Raw genomic sequence first — 23,814 nt, 5'->3', positions numbered from 1 at the left:
ATGCACCAGCGGGGCTTTCTGCTGGGTTTCATCTCAACGCCGTCGATCGTCACGATCTGGGCTTATGGGCCGGCTGCGGAGAGCGTTCTGAATACCATTGGTTTCAGGTGGGGATTTGGGATGTGGGCTGCCCTGATCCCGGTGTTCTTCACGCCTTTGATGATCGTGTTGTTTAAGTACGACAAGATGGCGAGAGATTCTGGGCTTATTGTGAAGGCGAAGCCGGCGGAGGAGAGGTCGTTCTTGGGCCGGGTGGAGTACTACGCCAGAGAATTCGACGTCCTCGGCCTCGTCCTCGTTGCCACTGGACTTTCTCTTCTCTTGCTCTCGATCAGTATCTACTCGTACCAACCCCAAGGTTGGAGATCGCCACTCATCATCTCCTTCATCGTCATCGGTTTCCTACTCATCGTAAGCTTCCTGCTTTACGAAAGATACCTCGCGCCACAGACCTTCCTCCCCTGGGCAGTCATTCGAGACCGAACCGTCGTCTTCACCAACATCATGGCCGCTGCTCTGTACGTCTCGGAGTTCATATGCTCCGCGTACATCTACTCCATGTTGATAGTATCCTTCGACCAATCCGTCACGCAAGCGGCGTATATCTCCAATATCTACCTCGTCGGCGCCTCCTTCTTCAACCTCATCATCGGCGTGGCGTTTCAGTATTGCGGGCGGATCAAGTACTACGCGCTCTTCCTCGGCATTCCCTTCTTCATCCTCGGACAGGGCCTCATGATCAGCTTCCCGACCGTGGGACCCTCCATCGGGTTGATGGTCTTCAGCAAAGTTCTCATCTCGTTCGGGGGCGGCACGATCTACCCCATCGAGCACATGACTCTCATGGCCGTCTCGCAGGCACACTTCCCCGCGCTGTTGTCCCTGGAGTCCTTGATCGTGGATGTTGGGAAGGGTACCGGGTCGGCGATTTCGACTGCCATCTGGACTGGACTGTTCCGGAGGAAGCTCGGAGAGCATCTTCCCGAGCAGGAGCTGCCATACTTGGATGAGATTTATGGGAGCTTGACGAAGCAGAGTTCGTATGCAGTGGGAAGCGAGGCGAGGATCGGTATCGACCGGGCGTATGGTGAGACCCAGCGAGTTATCTTCATTACTGCCACTTCTCTGATGGCGATTGCCTGGGGGGCGGTTCTGTTCTGGAGAGATATTGATGTGAAGAAATCTAGAACCACGGGAAAGAACGTCTGATTTTATAGGTAGACGAGAGCCACCTGGATTCAGTACCATTTTGGATCGTTAAAAATGAGTTGGGTTTCGGGAAGGAGCCCTCTTCACCCTGTCAAGTCAATTAGTCGTACATAGATATGTGTGAAGTAGTATGTAGTGCGATAATACTACTCAGAATAAAGCACCAATCATCTGTGAAATGATACCAAAAAATGTAAGGTACAGACAGAAAAGAAGACAGAGATAAACCGGAGCTCAGGGAAGGCACACATGCTGGGCGAAAGGTCCTCCTTTTCGTTCCCTTTCGCTCCTTCCTCGACGAGAGCTCGACCTTACCCATTATACAAAAATTCTTCTACAAAATTGTTTCCTCCCACACAACAACTTCTTCCTTCTTTCCACCCGACAACACACAACACACACACACCAAACCTTAGGACAAGCCCGCCGCTTGTCCTGAGTCGCGGAAAACCATGGCCAACTTGCCTTCCATAGACTACCGCGAACTGCTACAGACTGGAGAATTCAGCGACTTCACCATCAAGTGCCATGCCGAATCGTTTCCCGTTCACAAGGCCATTCTCTGCCAGAACTCTGCTTACTTCGCGACCCTCCTGCGAAGCTCTTTCAAGGCACGTTACCATTTACCGTCATACATGGACAATCTCAGCTAACCAAGTTCAAGGAGGCCACTGAGGGTAGTGTGATGTTCACTGATATCGACTGCGACGTCCTGAAGCATCTTCTCGACTACTTCTACCGCGGCACCACCGACTGGAAATACCCGCGGGAGGACATCATGATGAATGTACGCCTCTGGATTCTCGCCGACAGGTTTCAGGCCTACCCCGCCATGGTTGCCGTGGAGAGGAACCTCGTGAGATACATCGACTGCCAGAGGAAGATGGCTGCCGCCGCCAAACCTGACGTCCTAAATCTCGTGTTCTCCCATGCGGGCGACGGAAAGAAGATCTCGGCCATGACGACTCTCTTCGGCTTCTCCGCATGGGTCACTTCTTGTACGTCGACTGCGGAAATACGCTCCAATATCGACGCCGTCGCCTTCAATCACCAATCTCTGGCGTCAATGATGTTTTACTATGCTCGACATCAAATCAATGCGGCTAATAGGAACATCAACAAGCCTGGATCTTCCGGAGGGTGCTTCGAGATACCAGACACCGCCTCTCGCTTGCGTCAGTTCGATCAGCTCTCTTGGAATTCCACTGGCTTTGGCGCTGCTGTGCAATTAACAAAAATCAAGGACATGTGGAAGAAGATCTGAACATGCACAATCACAAACGAATTTTACCTGCGTCCAGCTTTCGGTTGTCAACCATTGGCAAGTTGTACTTAGCACTTTTCTGTACTTAGCGCTTTCTTCGACACATGGACTACTTCTAACACATTGCTCGCAGAGATAGCCTCGGGAAGTAATTGGATTTCTCTGGCTAGTCGCAGCGTACGAGGAATGCAACCTCCAGTTGCGTCGTTCGTCACTCTGGTGTCCTGTGAGAAGGCTTCGGTGTACACAAGGCACTCCAACATGATACAAGAACAGCGTCAAATTCAGAATATGGTATCAACTAATAACCCACCAACGCCATCATGCCGCCATCACCCCCTTTCATCCTCATAACTCTATTTCTTCTGCCCAGCCAAGTGCCACTCAAACACCTTCCTAAATCTCTCCTTGCCGTCTCCCTGGATCGTATCACCGTGGCACGGGATAATCGTGTCGAAATCCCACTTGTCGATCCTCTGAATGCTCTCATTGAACGCCGGCCTGTCCCGTCCGCTCATGACGTACCATTGGAACCGCTTCACCCACTTAACCTCGCCCTCGGTCGTCTGCAGTCCTCCGAACAGCTTGTTGCCCACACCAGAAGAAGTATCCCGCTCGCCCTCGGGGGCCTTGGAGTACTGCTCCCTCGGCGGCAGGTTGAACAGCAGGTCCGCCTGGATGAGCACACGATCCGGCTTGTAGAAGAAGACGAGCTCCTTGTTGGCGTGCGAGTCGACGTACTCATACTCGAAGTCAGCGTCGAACTCGGGCGTGATGGTCGTCTCGCGCTTCTTCTCCCCGTCCTTGAAAACCACGAAGAACTCGTCGGAGGTGTTGATCTTGGGGTCGCCCGTCTGCTTCGCCCTCTTCTGCGGCAGCCCGTCGGGGCCGATGATCTTGGCGTCCGGGAAGGCGGCCTTGTACTCGGAAATGAAAATGTGGTGCTCCATGTCCGGCGCGATGATGTAGGCCAGGTTGCCGCCCTTCTCGGCGATCTTGGCCTTGACGGCGTCCGTCAGGGCGACGGGGCTGAAGACGGCGAGGGCGCCGGAGGAGAGCCTGACGAGGGTGGCGCGGCCGCCGATCTTGAGGACGCCGAAGCGCGAGAAGGGGACGGAGAAGGTCGTGACGTTGGGGGTGAGGTCGCGGATGACCATCACGTCGGCCGGGTTGGCGGGGATGAGTTTTTGCGACATGACGGGCTTCTTCACGTGCTCCTTTGCGGATTTGAGGGGGTTGTGGTGAGTGGGTTGCTGGTCTGGCGAGTCGAGGGTGTGTTTGCCCTGGAGCGGTGCTTGAGATGAGTTCTGAGATGAGCCTTCAGGTTGAGCTTGGGAGTGAGCTTGCGACTGGTTGTGTGTTGCCGAGAAAGCTCTGCGCTGGATTGGTGAGGTGCGGATGGCGCGGGCTGATGTAGTAGCCGGGTATCGTAAGAATCTCTGGATGAAATGGAAACTTTGTTTAGAAAAACGTGCTTGACAGGAGATGGAAGCTTCGGGGTTATATATGATTATGAGGTAATGGGGCACTGCTGGGATGAGGCCGGATCACGAGCTAACGGGGAGGTGGGCGCGGGCATTTAAACTACTGCATGGCTTGGTGTACAAAGGGGGCCCGGGTCAAGCACGTACCATTGTCAAATCAACAAGCGGAGGCGTTCCGACGGGTTGGTTCTAGAAACGCGGATTGGAAGAGTAGTACTGCGTATGGCGTGTGTGTGAGAAGAGTGATGTGGGGGATGGTGGTAATGCGGTCAGCACGGGAGAGCGGGAGTTCCGTCTTGTTTCGATAGGGCGCGGTCCCGGGTGTGATTGACAAAATAAGACCAGACACGGATTGGAGGAGAGATCGGCAGAAAGAAGTGAAAAGAGAACGGGACAGAAAGATCTGCGGCCGGATGTGTCGTCGGCGAGAACGGGTCCTGAGTCGGGGACTGGGAAAGTTTCATCAATCCGATGGGGTGACCGCGTGGGAAGTGGATGTTGCGTGGTGAAATGAGATGGTCTTCGGTTCGGCCGAGCTTCTTTGCCCTCTGCTTCAGCTTCTTTGTGTGCTTCAGATTGTCTCTGATTGCCTCTTTCTTTAACTCGACGTAAGAGATTACAGTATTGACTGGAGATATTTCAAATTTCGACTTCGCGATGATGTTAATCGGCCGTTGCGGACGCAGCTGCAGTCAAAACGTTGCTCGTGCAGTTTGCTGCTGCACCGAAAATTCGACAGGGCCAGTCATGACATCACTGGCAGAGTGGTGTGGAAACCGCATCAGAGTGACATCTTCCATCCATCCTGCCACTGACACTGACGCCGGCGTTAAGGCAGGGGCCACTTACACTAATTAATGCTGGGCTGGGGTGGCCTCCTTCGAAGCTCGCGGCCGAGGTACAATCGGGGTCGGCCGATCGCAGACTCCGTTTCTTCACACTAGGAATGGCGGAGTCTCCTCCTGCAAATAGGTAGCAAGCGTGAGCTGTTTGGCTGTCTGAATAATCCACAGCAGGAGAAAAGGCTGATTGCGAGAACGAAGTCCCTCCGAGCCGGGGATTCGAGTCGTTCCGTTCGACTCTCTCTGTTGTTCCGCGGCCTTCTCCACTTTACCGTCTGCGCAGGGCCCCGAGGTCCTTGCCGGACTAGGCCGAGGAGTGGAGACCTTCTGGGCTGTGGTTCCATGCGCGCTAGCCCGTTTCCGGACGTTCACCTCCCAGGACCCTGGGTCGACGATGCTCCGAATTCCAAATCATCTGCCGACGACATCGAAAGCCGTTGGGTTTTTGTCACACGAGATGGATCGACTTCGAATTTGAGATGAGAAGAATTCGCACATCATCTAACGCCGTCTATCAAAAAACATTTGATTACAAACCAAAAAAACAACCAATTGAGAACCGTTCGCCGACCGCCAGACAGAATCGTCACATCCTCATCTCGTCCGTCACCTCATCACGACATCGAGTCAAGATAAATCTGCCAAAAATCACCGCCAAGCATCGCCGGAAAACCCTCCCGCCTTCCGCGCCTCCCACGGCCTCCATTCACGCTGTCAAACTGGCCCCCGCCTCCCGGACGCTCTGATACATGGCTTCGGCGGCCACCTTGACGGGTGGCGCGAACCTGCTGTCCCAACCCTCCACGCCCAAAAACATCAACGGCGACATGAGTTGCGATTCAACGAAGAGAGCCCGGGTCAAACTGTTCGCCGCAAGCCATATATCCTTGGCCGTCTGCGTAGAGACCAGCGCCCGGAACGTGGCCCATGCTAAACCAACCGCGAAGTGGATTGCGGTGCAGCCCACCATGAATATGGATGTCCTCTTCGGTGTCGGCCGGTGCTCGAGGAGCGGGAACCCCTTGCCGACCAGTTTCGCGGGGAAGAACAGGCAAGTCATCCAAAGGAACCAGATGACATTTGCCCAGGACAAACAGTGGCCTTTGAGGCAATCTCGGATCGCGAGCATGACCTGCCAAGCATAGTTGCCATCGTTGGGCCTGGTATAGCGAGTGTCATCCGCGCCGTTTGGTCTTTGGGGTCCTGGACGTGGCCCCCGGTGGTTGTCATATAGTACTACAGCAGTGTCCTCAGGCGCGTGTACGGGAGTGTTGTTCGTCTCCAACGGAGGAGGCGGCAAATCAGCGCCTTCGTCAACATTGGTCTCGTTGTGAGGTTCCTGCAGAGGCGCAACTTCTTCTACTTCTTCTTCTGCGAATCGCACGACTGGCGCCACAGGTGATGCCTGAGGTGAGACCCGCGGTGAGACCCGAGGTGAGGTTCGAGGCGAGGCTCGAGGCGAGGCTCGAGGTGAGGCCCGAGGTGAAGCCTGATTATCTTCTCTTGGCAGGACATTATCGATCTCCTGAGGCACAGTTGTCTCGTCGTCGTCGTCGACTGCGACATCTTGCAATTGAGGTGCGTTGTCGGGTTCGTTTCCTGGAGAGGGAGGCGCTGGGTTATCTGCCAATCTATTCCTCGGGCCGTCTCTTCGTAAAGGAGAGGCATCCCCATCTCTCAAGCCATCCGGTGGAGGACCGTCAGCAGGATGGTCGCCAGTTGGGGAAGGATTGGAATCGTCTGAGTCCGAGCTCGACGAAGAAGAGTTCGAGTTTCCCCTCTGCAACGTTTGCGGCCTAATATGCGTAGCATTTTCAGCCAATTGCTCCAATCTTCGGGTAGGAGTCTCGGGGAGCTCGCTCTGCTGGGCCAACCCTGCCTCCAGATCAACGATCCTAGCCTCAAGCACCATGTTCCTGTTGGCCGCGGCGATGCGGTTGTCTTCGGAGAGCTCGAACTCTGCCTGCATATGCGACAATCGCTGGTCTCGTTCCGCGAGTTCCCTATCATGCGCCACACGATAGTCGGCCATGGTTCCCCTGAATGACCTGTGCAACTGCGAAATCTCGTCTCGTAGAGCGTGGGTTGTTCTCTGCCAGTTTTGGAGTCTCTCTCTCAAGTTCTGTTCTCGCGGGGACAAGTCATCATCGGGCCTTGTTTCGTCCCGGTCGCCTGGGTCGCCGTTTGAATCGTGGACCATGTGCAGGCTGTTCTCTGCATCGTGACCGTCGTCATCAACGTCGATGACGTCGATGACGGTGTCCTGGTCATCCCAAGAATAATCGCTCATGGCCAAGTTGTCCGCGTCGACGTTGTCCCGGGGCGGTACGTGCTGCTCCGGGTTGAAGGCCCTGGAAAGGAAAAGCCGAAGATTGGCGCCGTCCATGTCGTCGCCCGCCTGTTGGAGTATGCTTTGCAGTTCGATCCTCAACATCGTGTAGCTGTCCTCCGCGGCGATCCTGGGTCTTTCGGAATCTCTCAGTTGGGCCTCGAGGAACCGGATGCGCTCCTCGAGATGCTCGGTGCGCGCACTTCTCGTCCGTATGAGCAGACTGAGTTCGTCCCGAATACCGTCCCTCTCTCCGTGAACATCTTCCACCATTTGCCGAAGATGCCCGTTGACTGTTTCGAGAGACTCGGTGACCTGCCGGACGAATTCGTCCCTCCCCTCCTCTGCTTCGGCCCTTCGCTCCTCCGCCCATCTCCTGGAGGTCTCATTGACTGCGCTAAGGGAACGCAGCCGAACGACCTCGAGTTCCAGATTCCTGCGCGCCTCGCGGTCACCGTGTCCCTGGTTGACCGCTCTCGTAAGGTCCGCGTTAGTCCTCTTCAGAGCCTCATTCTCGTCTCTGACTTCTTGCTCAGACTTGGTGAAAAGCCTGGCCAGGTCCGGGTTCTCGCCCCTCATTGCTCTGACAAGTTCGTTTCGCTGATGCAAGAACTGCCGTGCTTGGCCGCGCATCATTTCGTACCTGGACGCGTTGACGATGTGTTCGAGGACGATCTCGAAAGCCTCGCGGAGAGCGTCGGTTCTGATTTGCACACCGGTGGCATGGCGCTCCCACTCTCGCATGGCAGCTGCCACAGGGGCCGAGATGTCTGATGCGGGATGGCCGCCCCTGTTTGGCTCAGAGAAAACCGAGGGTGCGACGTTGTAGCTGCTGTCAGAAGAGGACTCGTGCAAGGATGGCGGCCCAACCGTGGATTGAGGTGCCGAGTGTCCATGAGGTGTGAAGGTGCCAGTGCCTTCGAGGGCCTCTCTCATCCTGACTGCGTCCGTGTGGCGGGTGTTACATACCCGCATTTTTGATTCCATGGCGGCCTGCACAGTTTTGTCTAGCTTCTCGAGCAGCAGATACACGATATCGATATCCCGTCGAACGGAATTCTTGGAAATGAGTTCTGCATCGTCGTCAGAATCATCCATGCTGCTGCCGCTGCTGCTATCTCCTCCATCGGGGCTACCAGCTCTGCTCGGCGGAAATGCGAACGGTCTCTGTCCTGCTCCCCATCTTTCGATCAACTCTTGCGCTCCCATCGGGGCAGGAGGTAAGGGCGGTTCTGCAACAGCAGATGGTGTCTCTTCCCCAACGATCTGTGGGGTCTGAGGAGGAGACGGTGCGGTATGGTCGCTCATTTCGCGTAGCAAGCTGTTGAACACTATCCCCCAAGACATGATGCCATTGCGCACAGCGTTTGCTCGCGAGCTGATGGATGCTGTGATGTCGCTGATCCTCACTTGTTTATGAGCCACGAAGGCTATGAGACTATCTCGAGTATCTTCTGGAGATCCTGTACCGGCGTCTACCGCGTTCAGTCTTTCTTCTAGCTCATGCAGCTCAACTCGAAGTTGCCGGATCTCCTCTGGCGGGTGGACAACAGTCTCGTCCCAGGCGTATTCCTTTCGCCTGCTAGACTCCAGAAGAGCCAGCCGAGCTTGTGCGAGTCGGGTTGCTTGGTGCACTCGTCTCTCCCAGGGATCTAAGCTGGCTAACGAGGTTTCGTTCCTAGGTGGGACAAAATGCTGCACACGAGGCTGTGGCGCGTTGGCGGAGTGTTGAGTTCTGGATAGCTCAGAGTCGGTGGGGGACATATCTCGTGCAGAGTGTGTCTGTACACCGACATCAGAGGTAGCATGGCGGCGGAGCTCCATGCGTGCGCGAGATGCTTCCTGTTTCGACGATTCGAGCGATTCTTCGAGAATGCGTACGTATGCATCGAGCTTCTTGGCCTCTTCCTCTTCCAAGCGCGACTTTTTCTCGGTGCTATCGCGTTCTTCCTCCAGTCCGTCACGAAGTTGTCTGATTTCCTGATCCTTGAGTCTCAGGGCTTCCCCAAAGGTTCCCTTCCAGACCCCTTTGGCTTCAACCTCACGGCGTCTCTCTCGTTCTTGTCTGGTGTTATAGTTGGCGTATCGAAGCTTTCTTTCCACAAATTCGAGCTGAGATTGCAGCTCGCCCCTCTGAGTCTCGCTCGCGATGAGTGCGTCTCCATCAATTGCAGCCTCTTCATGTCTGGCTTCAACCTCACCACGCCTTTCTCGTTCTTGGCGGGTTCTGTGGTTGGCGTCTCGAAGCTTGCTTTCCAGATCTGCGACCTGAGCTTCCAACTCGGCCCTCCGAGCCTCGCTCGCGGTGAGCGCGTGTGCGTTCTTCGCAGCCTGCTCGTCCAAGTCGATGTTGATGTTACCGATTTCCTCACCCGTGGATTGCCAAACCTCAAGTTCGGCTTGCCTCTCTTCGATCTCCCTCTGGAGGGCATCGCGCTGGCTCTCGGCTACCGCCAACCTCTGCTTGCACTCCTGAAGATTGTTGAAGAGGGAAGTTATGCGATCTTGCTGCTCGGCCAGTTCTTTATGCTGGTAGCTGTTTGCCACGTTGGACCTGGCTCGTGCGATTTCGGCCTTGAGCTGCTCGGCGATCTGTTGGTGAACCGCGATCTTGCCCTTCAATGCAGCCACCTCTTCTTCAAGCTTCGCAATCTCTTCTTCGCGGCCCTTCTTTTCAGATTCGAGGTTTTGCAGCTTCTTCATCAGTTGCTTCAATTGGACGCGCAACTTGGTGATGGTGTGCGGGTCATAAAGAAGATCGTCCGTCAAATCGGTATGGCCTTGTTGAGTATCCTCCAAAGGCTGCAAAGTAATGTTAGCAGTGGCCCCTGTATCACCTGGTGGGTTGGCTGTTCTTACACTTGGACTGGATGCGGATGCTTCACTATTTGAATCGAATCCGGCAAGCTCGCTCTCGAGGTTCCTTGAGTTTGCAAGACCTGGGCTCGACTTTTGAGACACTGGAGAGATGCCGTCTCCTGTCACGGGAGCGCAGTCTCTTCGATAAGGAGAAGAACTGGCCGAAGACGCTTGCAAGGGCCCCGCATCTGGGTCGGAAACGAAAGAAGCATGCGGGTATGGCTTGAAACCGTCGTCGCTGAGAAGGGCTTCAAGGTCTTCCTCCTCATGTGCCAAGTCATTCGATAGAGCGAGAAGGGCGCTGTGGTAGGCAATGCCGTAAACCTTGAGAAATGGCTCGACAACCTGTCGGACATCATCCAAAGGAATCATTTGGGCTATCTCGCGCTCCTCCTTTTCGAACTCAAGTTGACGTTTGAGGCTGGAGTTCTCGCCCCTGACGTTGGTGAGGAGCTTCTCGTATTCTTTGAAGGTGACTTCCCTGCCGCCGACGAGTATTTTCATGGATTCGGGTCTGGCCGCAACAGCTTTCCTCTTCAGTTCGTCTCGTTCTTGTTCAAGGCTTTCGATTCTGTCTTCTTTTTCCTGGGTCGATTTCTGGAGCTCCTCAAGATGGCCTTCCATATATGTTTGATATTCTTCGCGTTCTGTGTCTGTGGTCGTCCATTTTCTTTCTTTTCCCTCGAGCTCTCTCTGGATTTGACGGTTGGTGTCTTGTTCCGTCTTCAACAGTTCTGCGAGTTCGGAAATCTTGGCTCTAAGCTCGTCCACGTGAGCGGAAGACTCTGCCTGCTGGCCACGTTGAAGGTTGTTGACCGTAGTCTGCAGCTGTCGAAGCTCAACATCTTTGCGATCCCGGTCCGCCTGGGCTTCATCTAACTGGCTCTCAGCCTGTCTAAGGCTTTCCTGTACACGCTCTTCCGCCTTGTGTTGCTTGATGGTATTTTCAAACTCTTCACAAGATGAGCTGTGCGCATCTCTTGCTTTCCTGGCTTCGACGTTGAATTCCTTGATCCGATTCTTCAAATCTTCTTGAAGAGACTCGTTGTACTTTTGTGTGGCGGCTTGGGCTGCCATGGACTTTTCGAAATCCAGCTGGATTTTGTCCAGGCTTTCGTCTCTTTCCAGGATCTCGGCGGCAAGCTTTCTGATGATGTTCGGCATAAGGGATTCGGCGGTCATGGATTCCTCGTCGGCTGGCTGGACGTCTCCAAGGTCGGAGAGGCTCTGCTCTGGCGTGAGAACCTGCAGCAGATTCTTCATCTCGCGCAGCATGTCCTCATCAACAACGCTTCCTCTCTGGCCGTCTCGGGATGTCGGCTGCTTCTGAGTCACGTTTTGAGGCGAAAAACTATCGCTCAAGGAGCTGCCTCTTGTTCTCGGAGGGGTGTCATTGGCATGAGCGACATTTAGACTTGCGGAAGGCGTTGCGGGAGATGCACGACTGGGTCTGCCTGCCGAACTTGGCGAGCGAGAAGGCGTAGCCGGTCTTGCTCCCCCTCTGCCCCCTGGGGCGCTTCTCATGCTCATCTTCGTGTTGCTGCGCGTAATGCCACTGGCAGCTCTCTCGGCCCAGGAGGGCTCTGGTGGTTTCGGAGTCTGCGGCGTGGGCCCCTTCACAGTCGGAGAGCTGGGTATTGTGGTTGAATGCTTGACGGAATCATTCTTCGATGGGCTGTCGAACTGAACAGGAGATGAGAGAGGCGCGTTATTCGAGCCTTTCCCGGCGGAGCCCTTCGAGGTCGAGAGGTCAAAGACTGAGTCGGTGAAGGTGCTGTCCTCCTGTTCCATCTTTGATAACGGAGAGCTGGGAGGTTCAGCCGGTGACGAGGAGTCGCAGGTGCCCTCTTCGCGGCCGTTGTCTTCACCCATGTCCGTTGACTGAGCACTCTCCTGGGGATCTGTTTGGTTGGTGGGATCTGGAGAGTTTTCTGGTATCTGAGAATGACCGCTGGGAACTTTGTCGTCAGTGGCAGTGTCCTCGTCGCGATCTCCAGCCATATTGCTGCGTAGCGCAGTATAGTCGAAGTGTATTGTCGCAAGAGCTTCAGTTCAGTGTATGATAACAGAAGAATTGTATGAGATGACACAAGAAAATCAGAGAGAAAACGCCGAAGAAAGCAGATATGCAGGAGGTCGTACTTGGCCTTTGACAAGATGGCGACCTTCGTACTTATGGCATGGTGTCTTGTAAAGGAATCCAAAGGTCGCTGTTGACGGGGCTCCAAGGTCAACTTGGCCTTGGGTGTCGCGACTTCTTTGACCGGCGCTGACGCCCATTGATACCGTGTCGGTCAACAATGTTTCTCAAAGAAGTACAAGTCATGGCTTTGGTCCTTGCGTCCTGGTGTATGACCACGACGCTTGCATGCTCCTTTTGCGGCAACGTGATGATATCCAAGGGATTGGGGAGTTGAATGACCCTTTGAGTGATTGCCCCAAAATAGCATTCGTAGAGGAGAGTGCTCCGGAAGAGGAGTGCTCTCTCCCTTCTTTCGACAATAGCAACGCGAATCCATTCAACGATAGGCGGACGATAGAGCGACCGTGCACAACCACCTCCATCAAACATGTTCGCCTTTGTCTAGCAACCGACATCGCGGCCTCGTCATCTCTGTATGACTGCCTTTCTTGGAAATCCCGAAACTGGTCATTTATTAGCAGTGTAAGTCAAGATGCCAGACGGGGTTGTCAGTAATCCGAATAAGCTTGAATTGCGACAGGATGAGTGCGCCCTGATGGCTCCCGTTGCCAGGCCAAATAACTCCGATCAGTATATGTCTGCCACAACTCCTTGAACGCCTGCCTGCCATCATGTCCCATACAAAGCAAGAATCGCGTAGCTGCCACACAGACATTCCCTAATCCCATCTAGTGTAAAAAGCGACTGAAAAGTGCTGTTTCATGCAGAACGCCAGCCTCCCCATCCTTCCCGTTTCAACTGTACCATCCTCTAGCACCCGGGCCTTGCGCCATCGTCTCTTTTCTATGCTTTATCATGGGTTCTTGAATGTTGAAGGTGTCGATAATGTCTTGCCATGTCTCCATGTCCATTGAGAAGATAGCCTGCTGCTTTGCTTTTTCACGCTTGGCGCCTCCTTCTTCTTCTGCTTCATCGCCTCCTATAGGACCTGTAGTTATGTTAGTAAAGATATTGCACACCACATTGCATTGCAGTCAACTTACTAAGGGAGGGAAGGTCGTTGCTATCGAACTCGATTCCCACTTTGCCGTCGCGAATGAGGAAACTGACGTAAAACATGTTTTCGACAGTCTGGCCAAATGATTTGGGATTCACGACGAAGCGAAGGAGGTCAACTCCGCCAGTCTCCCGAAGACCATAGTCATGCATGGTCTTGACCTGCTCCTCCTCGCTCATCTCCCTCTCCTCGAAAAGCTCGACGAGCTTCGTCTGAGCATCCGCCTGGGTGTCTCTTAGTTGCTTAAGAATCTTGCCGCAAATCGCCGTGAGGTCGTTCTCCTTTTTGGCCAAGTCCTCCACGTTCAGTACTTCAGGCCTCGTCTCTGCCAGGTTGTTTGGTCGGAAAGGCGCAGTACGCTTGGAAATTTTTCGGATCTTTTTCTCGACGGATAGCGGACCAAGCAGGAAGCCAGGCAGGGCTGGTCGACGGATATTGGGTAGCGAGGCGAATTTCCCCAGGTGGCTCCAGTTGAAGGCCTCGTCATCGCCATCTTCGTCATCGTTAGAACCGCCTCCCGTCCTGCGTCTCCGCCTCTGAGTGCTTGAAAGTTCAGGCGCCTCATCGTCCGCGATGCCACCTGCTTGGCGCATGTATGTGCAGCACTTGGAAACGAACTCGTCGATGTCCACACCTTCTGCCGCATTGCCTTGCATAAGTCGGACAGTTTTCCGGTATGACATATCAACTGCGCTGACCAGAAGACGGGAGTCGATAGTGGCCTCGGTGGTCTGCTTGACGCCTCGGGCAACTTCTTGTGCCATCAACAGGGCGTCCTTGAGGCCTGTCGAGCCAGGCGCCATGTACTCTTCCACATTGTCATTGATGCTTTTTTGCAGTTCGCGAAGCCTTCGCTGGATTTCGCGTCGCTCTTCCATGGGTTGGTCTGGATCGTATACGTCGATATCGGGGTCATCGTCTCTATCGAGAGAACGTCCGTTTGCACGGCGACGTGAAGATTGTTCGCCATTAGTGTCGGCGCGCTTCCGCTTTCCGATTGACACATCGCGACCTTTGCCCTTATCTCTTATGGCCAAATGGCCACGCGCGGGGCCAGGCGCCTCGTCGTCGCTCGGGGAGCCTGCCGAAGATGGCGACGTTGATCCGTCTAATCTTGAAGGCATCTTGGATGAACAGAGGGGTGAATGTTGGATTGATTGATAGTCGGATCGACGAGGAGATGTCGTTATTGTGTCAGTCAAGACGTAGGTGTACTTCCCCGGGCCTCGGGTGCACGACAGGATCAGTGGCCGCGGAACGGCTCGATAATGAACGAAGCGATCAAAAGTTCGCTGGGATTTGGTCAAGAAGTCGCGCGTCAAATTACTTGCTGGGAAGACGCGACAAGCACTCTCAGGGTGGCCCTTCCACTCAACGCGCCCGAGCTAGAGGCGTGGGGGACATCGTGGCTTGCTTTTCTCTTATCGATAAGACATCGTGGCTTGGGCGGGGTTCTGATGACGGGACCGACATCCAACCCACTGAAGCTTCGCAAGGGTCTCACTCCCGGTCTAAGGTTGGGCTGTCAGCTGCCCCAGAAACTGCAGCTGCGTCTGTGCTGCTGCTTCCAGGTACGGAGCAACAAGCATCATCATCTTGCGCTGCGCAAACATCTTGTACCGCGAACTCGCCAGACTCTGTTCTGACATTTGCCTTCAACTCCCGACTTCGCAGAATGGCCTCATAACCTTCTTGAGGCTCCCACTATCAACATGGAGCCGTTCTCCTTCGCAAGCTCCGAGTCGCTGGACTACCCAGTGAGCATCCGCATGTATGCACCAGTCCTCAGCAGTCCGTCTCTTTCCAGGCACGCGCTGATGCGTTGATTATAGCATTAATCTTGAGGGCGATGAGACACCATTCCTGCACTCTACTCTCTTGGAGAAAGCCGAGCTGAGGCATATCGGCTCTAATACAAGGTACTTTGCTCCTGCAGGGGCGTTGTTACTATCGCTAACTTGCCAGTTCGCATTCCGACCTCTACATCACCGTTCAAGTTTGGGCCGGCTCGAAACCACTCACCGTACCTGTCCAGACGGCCTACAAATCGTTCCGCACCGAGAGAAGGTACGCCGTATCTGTGCTCTTTGTTCAGAGCGTCGCTAACGAACGACTCCAACAGGTGGAACGAATGGCTTACTCTTCCGATCGACTACTCAACACTCCCCCTGAACTCTTGCTTGGCCATTACCCTATGGGACTCGTCGCCCGCTGGCGGCAAACAAGCGAGAGGTCATGCGATCCCCTTTGGAGGCACGGCGCTGCCGTTGTTCGACCGAGACAATCAGGTGCAGAAGGGACGGCAAAAGTGCATCATACATCGACATAAGAATGCCGACGGTAACGATAACACGACTACGCCTGCCGTTCCCCGGAAGAAGAGGGACGCATCGAGAAAAGGGCCTGCACCGCCTGTGGACAAGGATGCCGAGGAGTTGGAGCGCATGGAGAAGCTGTTCAAGAAGCATGAGATGGGGGAAATCCCAAGGGTTGACTGGCTTGATCAGCTTGTCTTCCGAGGTTTCGAGAAACGGGGTCTGCAGTCAGCAAAGGCATCCCTGAAAACCATGCAGCGACAACAAACGGCGAACGGCAATACAGCTAACGAGAAGGAGAAAGTGGTTGACGAGAAAAACGTTGTCGATACCGAGACGCACCCGGGCTTTTCCAAATTCCAACTAAATGTTGAGCTCCCTCGATTCGACTTCCCGGTCGTCTTCGCCGATTTGGAATATCCGCCGCCGCCAATTTCGGCGTTGCAGCACATGTCAGCATCACAGTCCAACGTGATGCTGAAGCCGCCGCCTGAAGTGCAATTTGGCCCCGGCATCAACGCGCTTGGTGATTCAGGCCCAGGCAGTCGCTTCATGAAGGTGTACGATCCGGAGGTCGGCGCTCGTGACAACCCGGCCGAGAGCAAACACAGGAGACTCGTCAGAAGTCAACATCGCCACGGCATCCTGGACAAAGATTTGAAACCAAATGCGAAGGTTCGAGATGAGCTGAACCTCATCATGTCCTATTCACCCACCCACATCTTGGCTCCCGAAGAAAAGGATCTGATTTGGAAGTTCCGCTACCATCTTACCCGTGACAAGCGGGCAGTTACAAAGTTTGTCAAGTCTGTCAACTGGCATGATCACAGCGAAGCGAAGCAGGCTGTGCAAGTTTTGGGTAGATGGACCCAAATCGAAGTCGACGATGCTTTGGAGTTGCTCGGTCCCACATTCGACAACCAAGCTGTCCGAGCCTACGCCGTGGAAAGGTTACGCAAAGCGGACGATCATGAGTTGCTGCTCTACTTGTTACAGCTGGTACAGGCTCTCAAATACGAACATATCTCGGCCGACTCGTCGCAGGAAGCGATCCAGGACTCGTCTCTGGCTCAATTTTTGATATCACGCGCAGCCGACAACTTTCTGCTCGGTAACTATTTCCACTGGTATGTGATGGTTGAATGCGACGACCAGAGTCCCGAGCAAGGACTAGATAACAGAAACATCTACCGAAAAGTTGCGTATGACTTTATGACGGAGTTGGTCAAGCGCCCTGACGGCGCTGAGACGAGGAAAATTCTGTTGAGGCAGGCTGAGCTAATAGCCAACTTGTCCAACCTCTCCAACGACGTCAAGATCTCGCACGATTCAATCGCGAAGAAGACCGATTATGTCAAGAATTGGTTGGCGGATCCCAAGCACGAAATTCTCACCATTGATCCACCGCTTCCTCTACCACTCGATCCTACCATGAGCGTCGTAGGCGTTGTACCGGAGGAAACCATCGTCTTCAAGTCATCTTTGTGCCCGATCAAAGTCACCTTTAAGACTACCACAGGGAAGAAATATCCAATCATCTTCAAAACTGGTGACGACTTGCGCCAGGATCAACTAGTCATCCAGATTATCACCCTAATGGACCAGCTGCTACAGAAAGAAAACCTGGACCTGAAACTGTCGCCATACAAGATTTTGGCAACGAGCACTACTGCCGGAGCTTCCCAATTTGTGCCTTCTGCGAGCTTCCAGAGCATTGCATCAAAGTACAAAAACAACCCAGCTTTGGCCTACCTGAAGTCCAACAACCCTGACGATAGGCAGCCTCTGGGACTACGTCAGGAGACATTGGACACATACGTCAAGTCTTGCGCAGGATACTGCGTGATTACGTACATTTTGGGTGTTGGTGACAGACACCTCGACAACCTTCTTCTTGCACCAGACGGTCACTTTTTCCATGCAGATTTCGGCTTCATTCTTGGACGAGACCCCAAGCCTTTTGCGCCGGTTATGAAGCTGTCCAAAGAAATGGTAGACTGCATGGGTGGAGTTAACTCGGAACAGTTCAGGCAATTCAAGCAGTACTGCTTCCTCGCATACACGGCACTACGGAAATCATCCAATTTGATTCTCAATCTATTCAGTCTCATGGTCGACGCCAATATCCCCGACATTCGGCTGGAGCCGGACAAGGCAGTGTTGAAGGTCAGGGAGAGGTTCCATCTGGAGCTTACAGAGGAGGAGTCTATGCGTTATTTCGATCGGGTCATCGAGGACACTCTAGGCGCCATTGCACCGGTGGTTATCGACAAGTTACATGAGCTGGTGCAGGCTTTCAGGAATTGAGTGTTTGGGTCAGGCGCTGGGGGTTTTGCTAATAGAGTTTACCGATACCATGATGGTTCACCAAAATATTTGGTCAACGTTGGACAGCAACACATTCAGTTGTTTTTGACTTCAGTCCTCTGGTGGCTCCCTTCGAGTAATTATGGATCGAAGTGGCCGATTCCTTGGTCCGTCAACCGTATATCTCCTGCAATAGTGAACTAACGGAGACTCTTCCCTAGAGCGTTTCTGTAGAGGCTGGCCTTTCTCCGTGAGAGCATTCTATCTCCGTTGCATTCCTGACTGAAATATAAGTAGTGCAATTCCTCTCCATCGCTCTCAACTACAGTTCAAGCAAGAACTAAACACGCCCAGCAACAACCAAGACTTTATATCACCGGCAGCCACGTCTGACAGCCGGTCAAACTGTCAAAGATAGAAGTATCCAAGCCGACTCTCCAAGAGAACATTCTCTTACCACGGAGCTCTCTACAATTAAACATGTCTCGCACACCAAGAGCTTGTGATGGCAGAGAATGCGCCTGTCATACACATTCCGACAACATAGTCGACAGCAGCAGCAGCTTAAATACCGAAGGTAACAATCTTGATGCCGCAAATCTACGCCAATATCTTCTCGAAGAGGGTCGTGGTCAACACCGCGAGATCACCACTGTCTCGCAAAACGACAGATATGACGCCGACAATGAGCGCCCTGTCGGCGGATTCGCCGCTTCTCACACGTTTATACTCTCCGAATACGAGAGCAACGACGACGCTGGTGACGAGCCCAATCAAGAGGTCAATATGGCCAGGACCGCTCGCCCTACTTCTACTCCATGTCAAAACTCGGTCAACGATACCGACCACGCGCCCGTCGATGAGACTCCGGCTTCCCTGTACGATGTGAATCTCGCGACTCTCGTCGGCGACGCTGATGATGACGGCTTGGACGAGGTGAACATCGCCGGGGGCGGTGACGACTCGGATGAGTCGACAATCGACGGGAGCGACGACGAGAGCTTATACGAGGCCACGATCGTCGGGGGTGACGACGATATCTGGGAGGAGCTCGACGACGGCTCCTGGGTCCGGATGAACTCCCGCCTGCGGGAGGCGGAGTTCCTTCGCCATATTCGGGACCTGGAGCGTCTCAGTCCTCACGAGTCTGACGAGGAGGAGGAGTTTGGTTTCTATTTTGACCACGAGCAGGTTAACTTCGACTCCCAGATGGCGTAGTACGATTCGATCGTGGGATGATGGTTTGGTTGTCGTTGGGTCTGGTAGGGGATCACTTTGTACATTGTATATACGACATATACCATGTATTTACAATCATATTCAACGAATTATGGTGCACTTCGTATGACCACGGAGCGATATCGTCACCTTTGGGGTCGTGCTATGTCACCGGCGACGGCTTGAGTTGTAAGAGCAACTGGGAACGCAGGGATGCAGAATGACTCAAAAGCAATCGTGATGGGCAAGTGTCTGTAAGTTCTCAGAGCCCATGGTCCTCCCACCATTGATGGTCTCATGTTCGTATAAACGATGTCATTCTCCCAAACAGCCCTACATCGACAACGCAACTCAACAACATATCACTAAGGAAGAAGTGCAATGCTGCCTCACTTCTACGGGGGTGGCTTGATACTGAATAGGTCAGTAGTGACGCCGAAATATGCCGAGAATGACGAGTAGAGAAAGCCTTCGTAGCAACGGCATACGGTTCGAACTGCCAAACACATTGTAGTGTTCTCAAGACCATGGACTGGCTCACTTGCCAACGCAGAAAACCCAGAATGGGCAAGAACCATTCTAGTTTTCTGAAAAATGGTACGAAGCTCGCCAGTCTTGAGCGAAAATGAAATGTCAGAAATCTTATTTTATAAGGTCGCAAAAGCCAGCTCGTTAAGATTGGCTGCATGTGGCTTGTAACCCAACAAGTTCGTTTGACTATGACATCGGTGTTCTTGGAGGTATTTAAACGTGGAATAGAAGCTCTCTAGTGATGGCACCACGCTCGATCTTCATTTGACGCTAGGTAACTGAAGCCTGTGTTTCTCTTGTCTGCGAAGAAGCCCGGCACCTAAAGGCTGAAAAGATTGCGGTCTTCCCGTCCGGGTTCCCGCTACCGGGGTATTCTCAACTGAACAAACCAATAGAAACGCCAGACGGCAAAAGAGGAGAAATATCAGTACAAATTTGGCGACGTAGTATCTCATAGGCCAAATATGAGATTGGGTCTTCCTAGTCCCATCGGCAAAGAACAAACACAGGGAATGATCGGGGATATGTTCCAGACAACCGAAGACCCGTGTCTGAGACTTCATCGGGACTTGACGCTTCCAAAGGCTGCCTACGACCATGATTATATACTCCTGAGCGTCTGCGTCAACTACGTGTCTGACAGAAATTACTCTTGGGCATAGCGAGCGGTCATGCTGCTACAAGGGGTGTACGAACGGACGATTTAAATCATGGAGGACCAACATGGTGTATAAAACAGTTTGTAATTGTGTGTCAAAACAGTTTCCTCGAGCCATTGAAGCTAGTTCTCGAGCCGTCTCCAAGGCCTATACTGTGAATATTCGAGGGAGGCACATATCCACCACAAAGTTCAAGAGGGTTGAAGCCCAAGTTCATTGCAGGCTTGTACTAGACGTAATAATTCCTCCCCGTACTTTCTCGAGCATCAATTCCCGCCGCTCGTCGTGCCATTTCTTGACCTGCGAAGTTCATTCTTGAAATGCCTGCGCCGAAGACCCGTTTCATGTCGGCTGGTGCAATGGAATTTCTTGCGCGGTCACACCATCGTTCGCAAGTGCTGAGATATACACACCAGATACTCCCAGACAGAAGACGGGGGAAGACGGCTGAAACAGCCCGGCATCCGAGCCTCTGATTCCGCGAAAGCTAACAGTAAGTCTCGGCTCGCTAGACCAGTAAGTCTTCGATGTTTTGAAAGGCAAGATTCCGCAAATGACATAGCTTGGCATTCTGGAAATCCAACCAATTCATACATAAATATATGCATTTAGACATGAATACGATGCTATTGCTGTTCATCTATTGTTTCGGAAAATGCGGCAAGACATCGCAGGTACCCAGGCGCTTACACAACACCCATCTTGCCGAACGATACGAAGGAAGACGTAGATAGGGGTATAAAGAAACTGTACATGGATGCCATTTGGTCACAGACACGGGCCCCCAAGGCAATGGCGTGGTCGATTTTTTCCTTCTTTTCCAGCGTGTCCGGGAATCCAGTGACGAGGACTCAGATACACTTGAAGTCAGACGCTGCTGGCTGCGCATCTCACCAGGGAAAACACGTTCAACGGCCGAACTTCTTATTCTGAGTATACAGCTTCAATATCCTCAGACCGAAAGCGAAGAAGGACACGGATGGGTAGTGTCGAGACCTTGACCGGCAAGACGCTGTCGTTTGTGTTATACACGCCACACGTTCCAGAAAGACATACTTCTGATTCAGGTATTCTCGGCATACTCCTTATTGACCTCTCAAATCGAGAAAGCCAAGCTTGATTGAGAATGGATATTAACTTCCGTCATGCTTATATAGCTACATGTTGCCTCGAGAAAGTAGAGTTTAATCAAGTCCTCCAGCCATAAATTGCTGCTTGATTTCCTCGGAAACTCCTCCCAAGCTTCCACCACAAGAATCCAAAAGGCTGCATAGGTTCGGACATTGAAGATGTGCCGCCAAGTTCACCTGGATTAAATCGTCGCAAGTCCGATTTCCCGCAATCAACTCAAGTGCGGCGTGCGGTTTGATATGTAACTTAGCATACATGTATTTTGCCCTGAATAAGGGGCCCGGGGAGAGAGGCGACGACGGCGGGGGCAGATGGATGTGAATGGTCGATGGAGTGAGTATGCGTGGCAGTACGCTCCTGCTTCTGGACTTCCGATCTGAGATGTCTAGAAAGCCCATAATCTATACATACTCAGCTAAGTTTGGGGTTCGCATGTCGAGTATTTATAGCAGGCACTTGGTGACGTTCATGCGTCAACAAGACGACCAATACTGCATTGTGAATAACAACCTCCTCACATCGTGCGCAACGTTGTCGTTGATTCATCCGCAACCCGTCTATACCATATCATACACCAAACACACACTTCCCCCAACTCACGTCTCACCAAACACGAAAACCCCCTTCCCCTTCCTAAACCCGCCCAGCGCCCCCTGGACAGCCTCCTTCAGCACCTCCCCCTCCGTCTCCCAACTCCACCCGACCTCCTCCACCGGCGAGTCCCGGAACCGCCCCTCGCGGATCATGCCCAGCACGTCCTCGATCGCGAACCGCCGCCCCTGCGGGTCCCTCTCGTTCCACTTGCTCAGCCAGAACCCGACGAACCTCAAATCCTTGAAGATGAGCAGCCCCGTCGGCAGCATCACCGGCTGCTTCGCCATCCCGCCGTAGCTCACCATCGTCCCGCTCTCCCCCAGGCTCCGCGCCACCGCCGTCGCCGATTTCCCGCCCACGCAGTTGAGCCCCAGACCGACCGGCTCGCGCCCGCCCCGCGTGAGCTCCTTCAGCTGGTCCCTCCACTCGCGCGAGAGGAACTCCTTCTCGGTCACCACGGCCGTGGCGCCGAGGTCGCTCAGCTCCTTCTTCAGCGCCGCCGTCTCGGCCTCGGACTCGCGCTCCCGCACGACGTTGATGCTCCGCAGACCCCACAGCCTGCCGAGCTGTATCGCGGCGCGCCCGACGCCGCTGTTGGCCCCGTTCTGGATGAACCAGCCGCCGCGCCCGGGCTCGAGCGCCTTCATGCCGCCGTCCGAGCCGGCCCGGATCTCGCCGGGCCCGTAGGTGCGGAGGATGCGGTAGGCGGTGCAGGGGTTGACGCTGACGGTGGCGACCTGGGTGGGGGTGAGGCCGTCCCGGGAGACCTTCATGACGTCCCTGGCCTCGGCGACGGCGTGGGTGCGCCAGGTGCCGAAGGAGGAGGCGGCGGGGATGACCCAGTCGCCGCGGGCGAGTCCGAGGTCCTTGGAGCCGACGGAGAGGACCTCGAAGACGCCCTCGTTGCCGGGGATCGCGGCGGGCTCGGGGGTGCCGATGAGGGAGGTGAAGGGGGGCTTGGAGCCGTACGTGCCCTGGACGGTGTTGATGTCGGCGGGGTTGATCGGGGCGGCGAGGGCGCGGAGGAGGACCGCCGAGGAGGGGATGGAGGGGGAGATGGAGTGGGTGTGTAATCTGTGCACGAAGCCGTCAGTCAACGTTGCTTGGTGTCAATTGAGGGTGTCTTCGTACTGCAAGACGTCGCGCGGCTCGCCCTCTTTCGAGAAGACGAGCGCCTTGGCCTGGGTGTAGCCGTAAGGTCCTGACTTGTATCGTCGTGCCACGCGGGGGATGTACTGCGCCGGTCGCAGCGCGGACGCCGCCAGCGGGCGGAGCGTCGCCGTCGTCGTTCGCAAGCCCGTCGCCATACTGAAGAGGTTTGTGCGAGGCGAGAAATCTGTTACGGCGACAAAAAGGTCCTGTCCAAAAATTGTCGACGTGCGAGCTTGCAAGTTTCGAAAGAGCTCCAAAAAAGCTCCCGGCACATGGCACTAGCTCGGTAACTGGACCCGGCCGGCCGAACCTCTGGCGAGCTCACAATGACGTTGATTCAAGGCCCGCGCCGGCCGACGAATCAGTCGCTGGCCCAGGTAGCGCGTCCACTGACGGGGAGGTAGGCCCCTCTTTTTCCGCGCTTGGCTCAAGCTCCCAAGCACGGGCACAGAGCTGCAGCTGGACGGCGCCGGCAGTGACAGCTCGGTGGCGGTATAGAGTAGTTTGGTCCGGAAGAACGGGTTAGCTCTAGAGGTCTGATATTACGCCACCCCGCGCGACGATTGGGCGAGTCCCTTCAGCTGCAGAATAAGCTGTTTCTGGCAGAGACGAGTAGCAGCTTCAGTCAGTTTCTTCAACGATTCTTCCGCGTCAGACGCCAAATCGCCCTGCACCTGCACGCCTCTCGCCACACGATGTGCTCCATAGGCCAAAGCGTCT

General features: G+C 54.1%; 6 protein-coding genes across 6 annotated transcripts; 4 read left to right on the top strand and 2 right to left on the bottom strand.

Moving 5' to 3' along the window:
- CkaCkLH20_10974 (major facilitator superfamily transporter) lies at positions 1–1,209 on the top strand (the record flags this gene model as incomplete). The annotated part of the gene is made up of 1 exon (XM_038893688.1): positions 1–1,209. One exon carries the CDS (start codon positions 1–3, stop codon positions 1,207–1,209), a length of 1,209 nt encoding a protein of 402 aa, XP_038741024.1.
- Positions 1,210–1,661: 452 nt separating this feature from the next.
- CkaCkLH20_10973 (uncharacterized protein) lies at positions 1,662–2,473 on the top strand (the record flags this gene model as incomplete). The annotated part of the gene is made up of 2 exons (XM_038893687.1): positions 1,662–1,837; positions 1,891–2,473. The coding sequence occupies 2 exons, from the start codon at positions 1,662–1,664 to the stop codon at positions 2,471–2,473; spliced, it is 759 nt and encodes a 252-aa protein (XP_038741023.1).
- Positions 2,474–2,829: 356 nt separating this feature from the next.
- On the bottom strand, positions 2,830–14,311 carry CkaCkLH20_10972 (uncharacterized protein; the record flags this gene model as incomplete). The annotated part of the gene is made up of 5 exons (XM_038893686.1): positions 2,830–3,847; positions 5,510–9,930; positions 9,988–11,992; positions 12,935–13,118; positions 13,174–14,311. The coding sequence occupies 5 exons, from the start codon at positions 14,309–14,311 to the stop codon at positions 2,830–2,832; spliced, it is 8,766 nt and encodes a 2,921-aa protein (XP_038741022.1).
- Positions 14,312–14,899: 588 nt separating this feature from the next.
- On the top strand, positions 14,900–17,809 carry CkaCkLH20_10971 (phosphatidylinositol 3; the record flags this gene model as incomplete). Its single annotated transcript, XM_038893685.1, has 4 exons — positions 14,900–14,958; positions 15,020–15,106; positions 15,153–15,254; positions 15,310–17,809. The coding sequence occupies 4 exons, from the start codon at positions 14,900–14,902 to the stop codon at positions 17,807–17,809; spliced, it is 2,748 nt and encodes a 915-aa protein (XP_038741021.1).
- A 480-nt stretch (positions 17,810–18,289) lies between these two features.
- Positions 18,290–19,027, top strand: CkaCkLH20_10970 (uncharacterized protein; the record flags this gene model as incomplete). The annotated part of the gene is made up of 1 exon (XM_038893684.1): positions 18,290–19,027. The coding sequence occupies one exon, from the start codon at positions 18,290–18,292 to the stop codon at positions 19,025–19,027; it is 738 nt and encodes a 245-aa protein (XP_038741020.1).
- Positions 19,028–21,944: 2,917 nt separating this feature from the next.
- CkaCkLH20_10969 (uncharacterized protein) lies at positions 21,945–23,249 on the bottom strand (the record flags this gene model as incomplete). The annotated part of the gene is made up of 2 exons (XM_038893683.1): positions 21,945–23,016; positions 23,074–23,249. The coding sequence occupies 2 exons, from the start codon at positions 23,247–23,249 to the stop codon at positions 21,945–21,947; spliced, it is 1,248 nt and encodes a 415-aa protein (XP_038741019.1).
- Positions 23,250–23,814: the final 565 nt, after the last annotated feature.

The sequence above is a fragment of the Colletotrichum karsti genome (genome assembly GCF_011947395.1).
Source record: "Colletotrichum karsti strain CkLH20 chromosome Unknown Scaffold44, whole genome shotgun sequence".
Classification (NCBI taxonomy): domain Eukaryota; kingdom Fungi; phylum Ascomycota; class Sordariomycetes; order Glomerellales; family Glomerellaceae; genus Colletotrichum; species Colletotrichum karsti.
The sequence above is the reverse complement of the archived record's forward strand: the minus strand, read 5'-3'. Positions and strand labels throughout refer to the sequence as shown.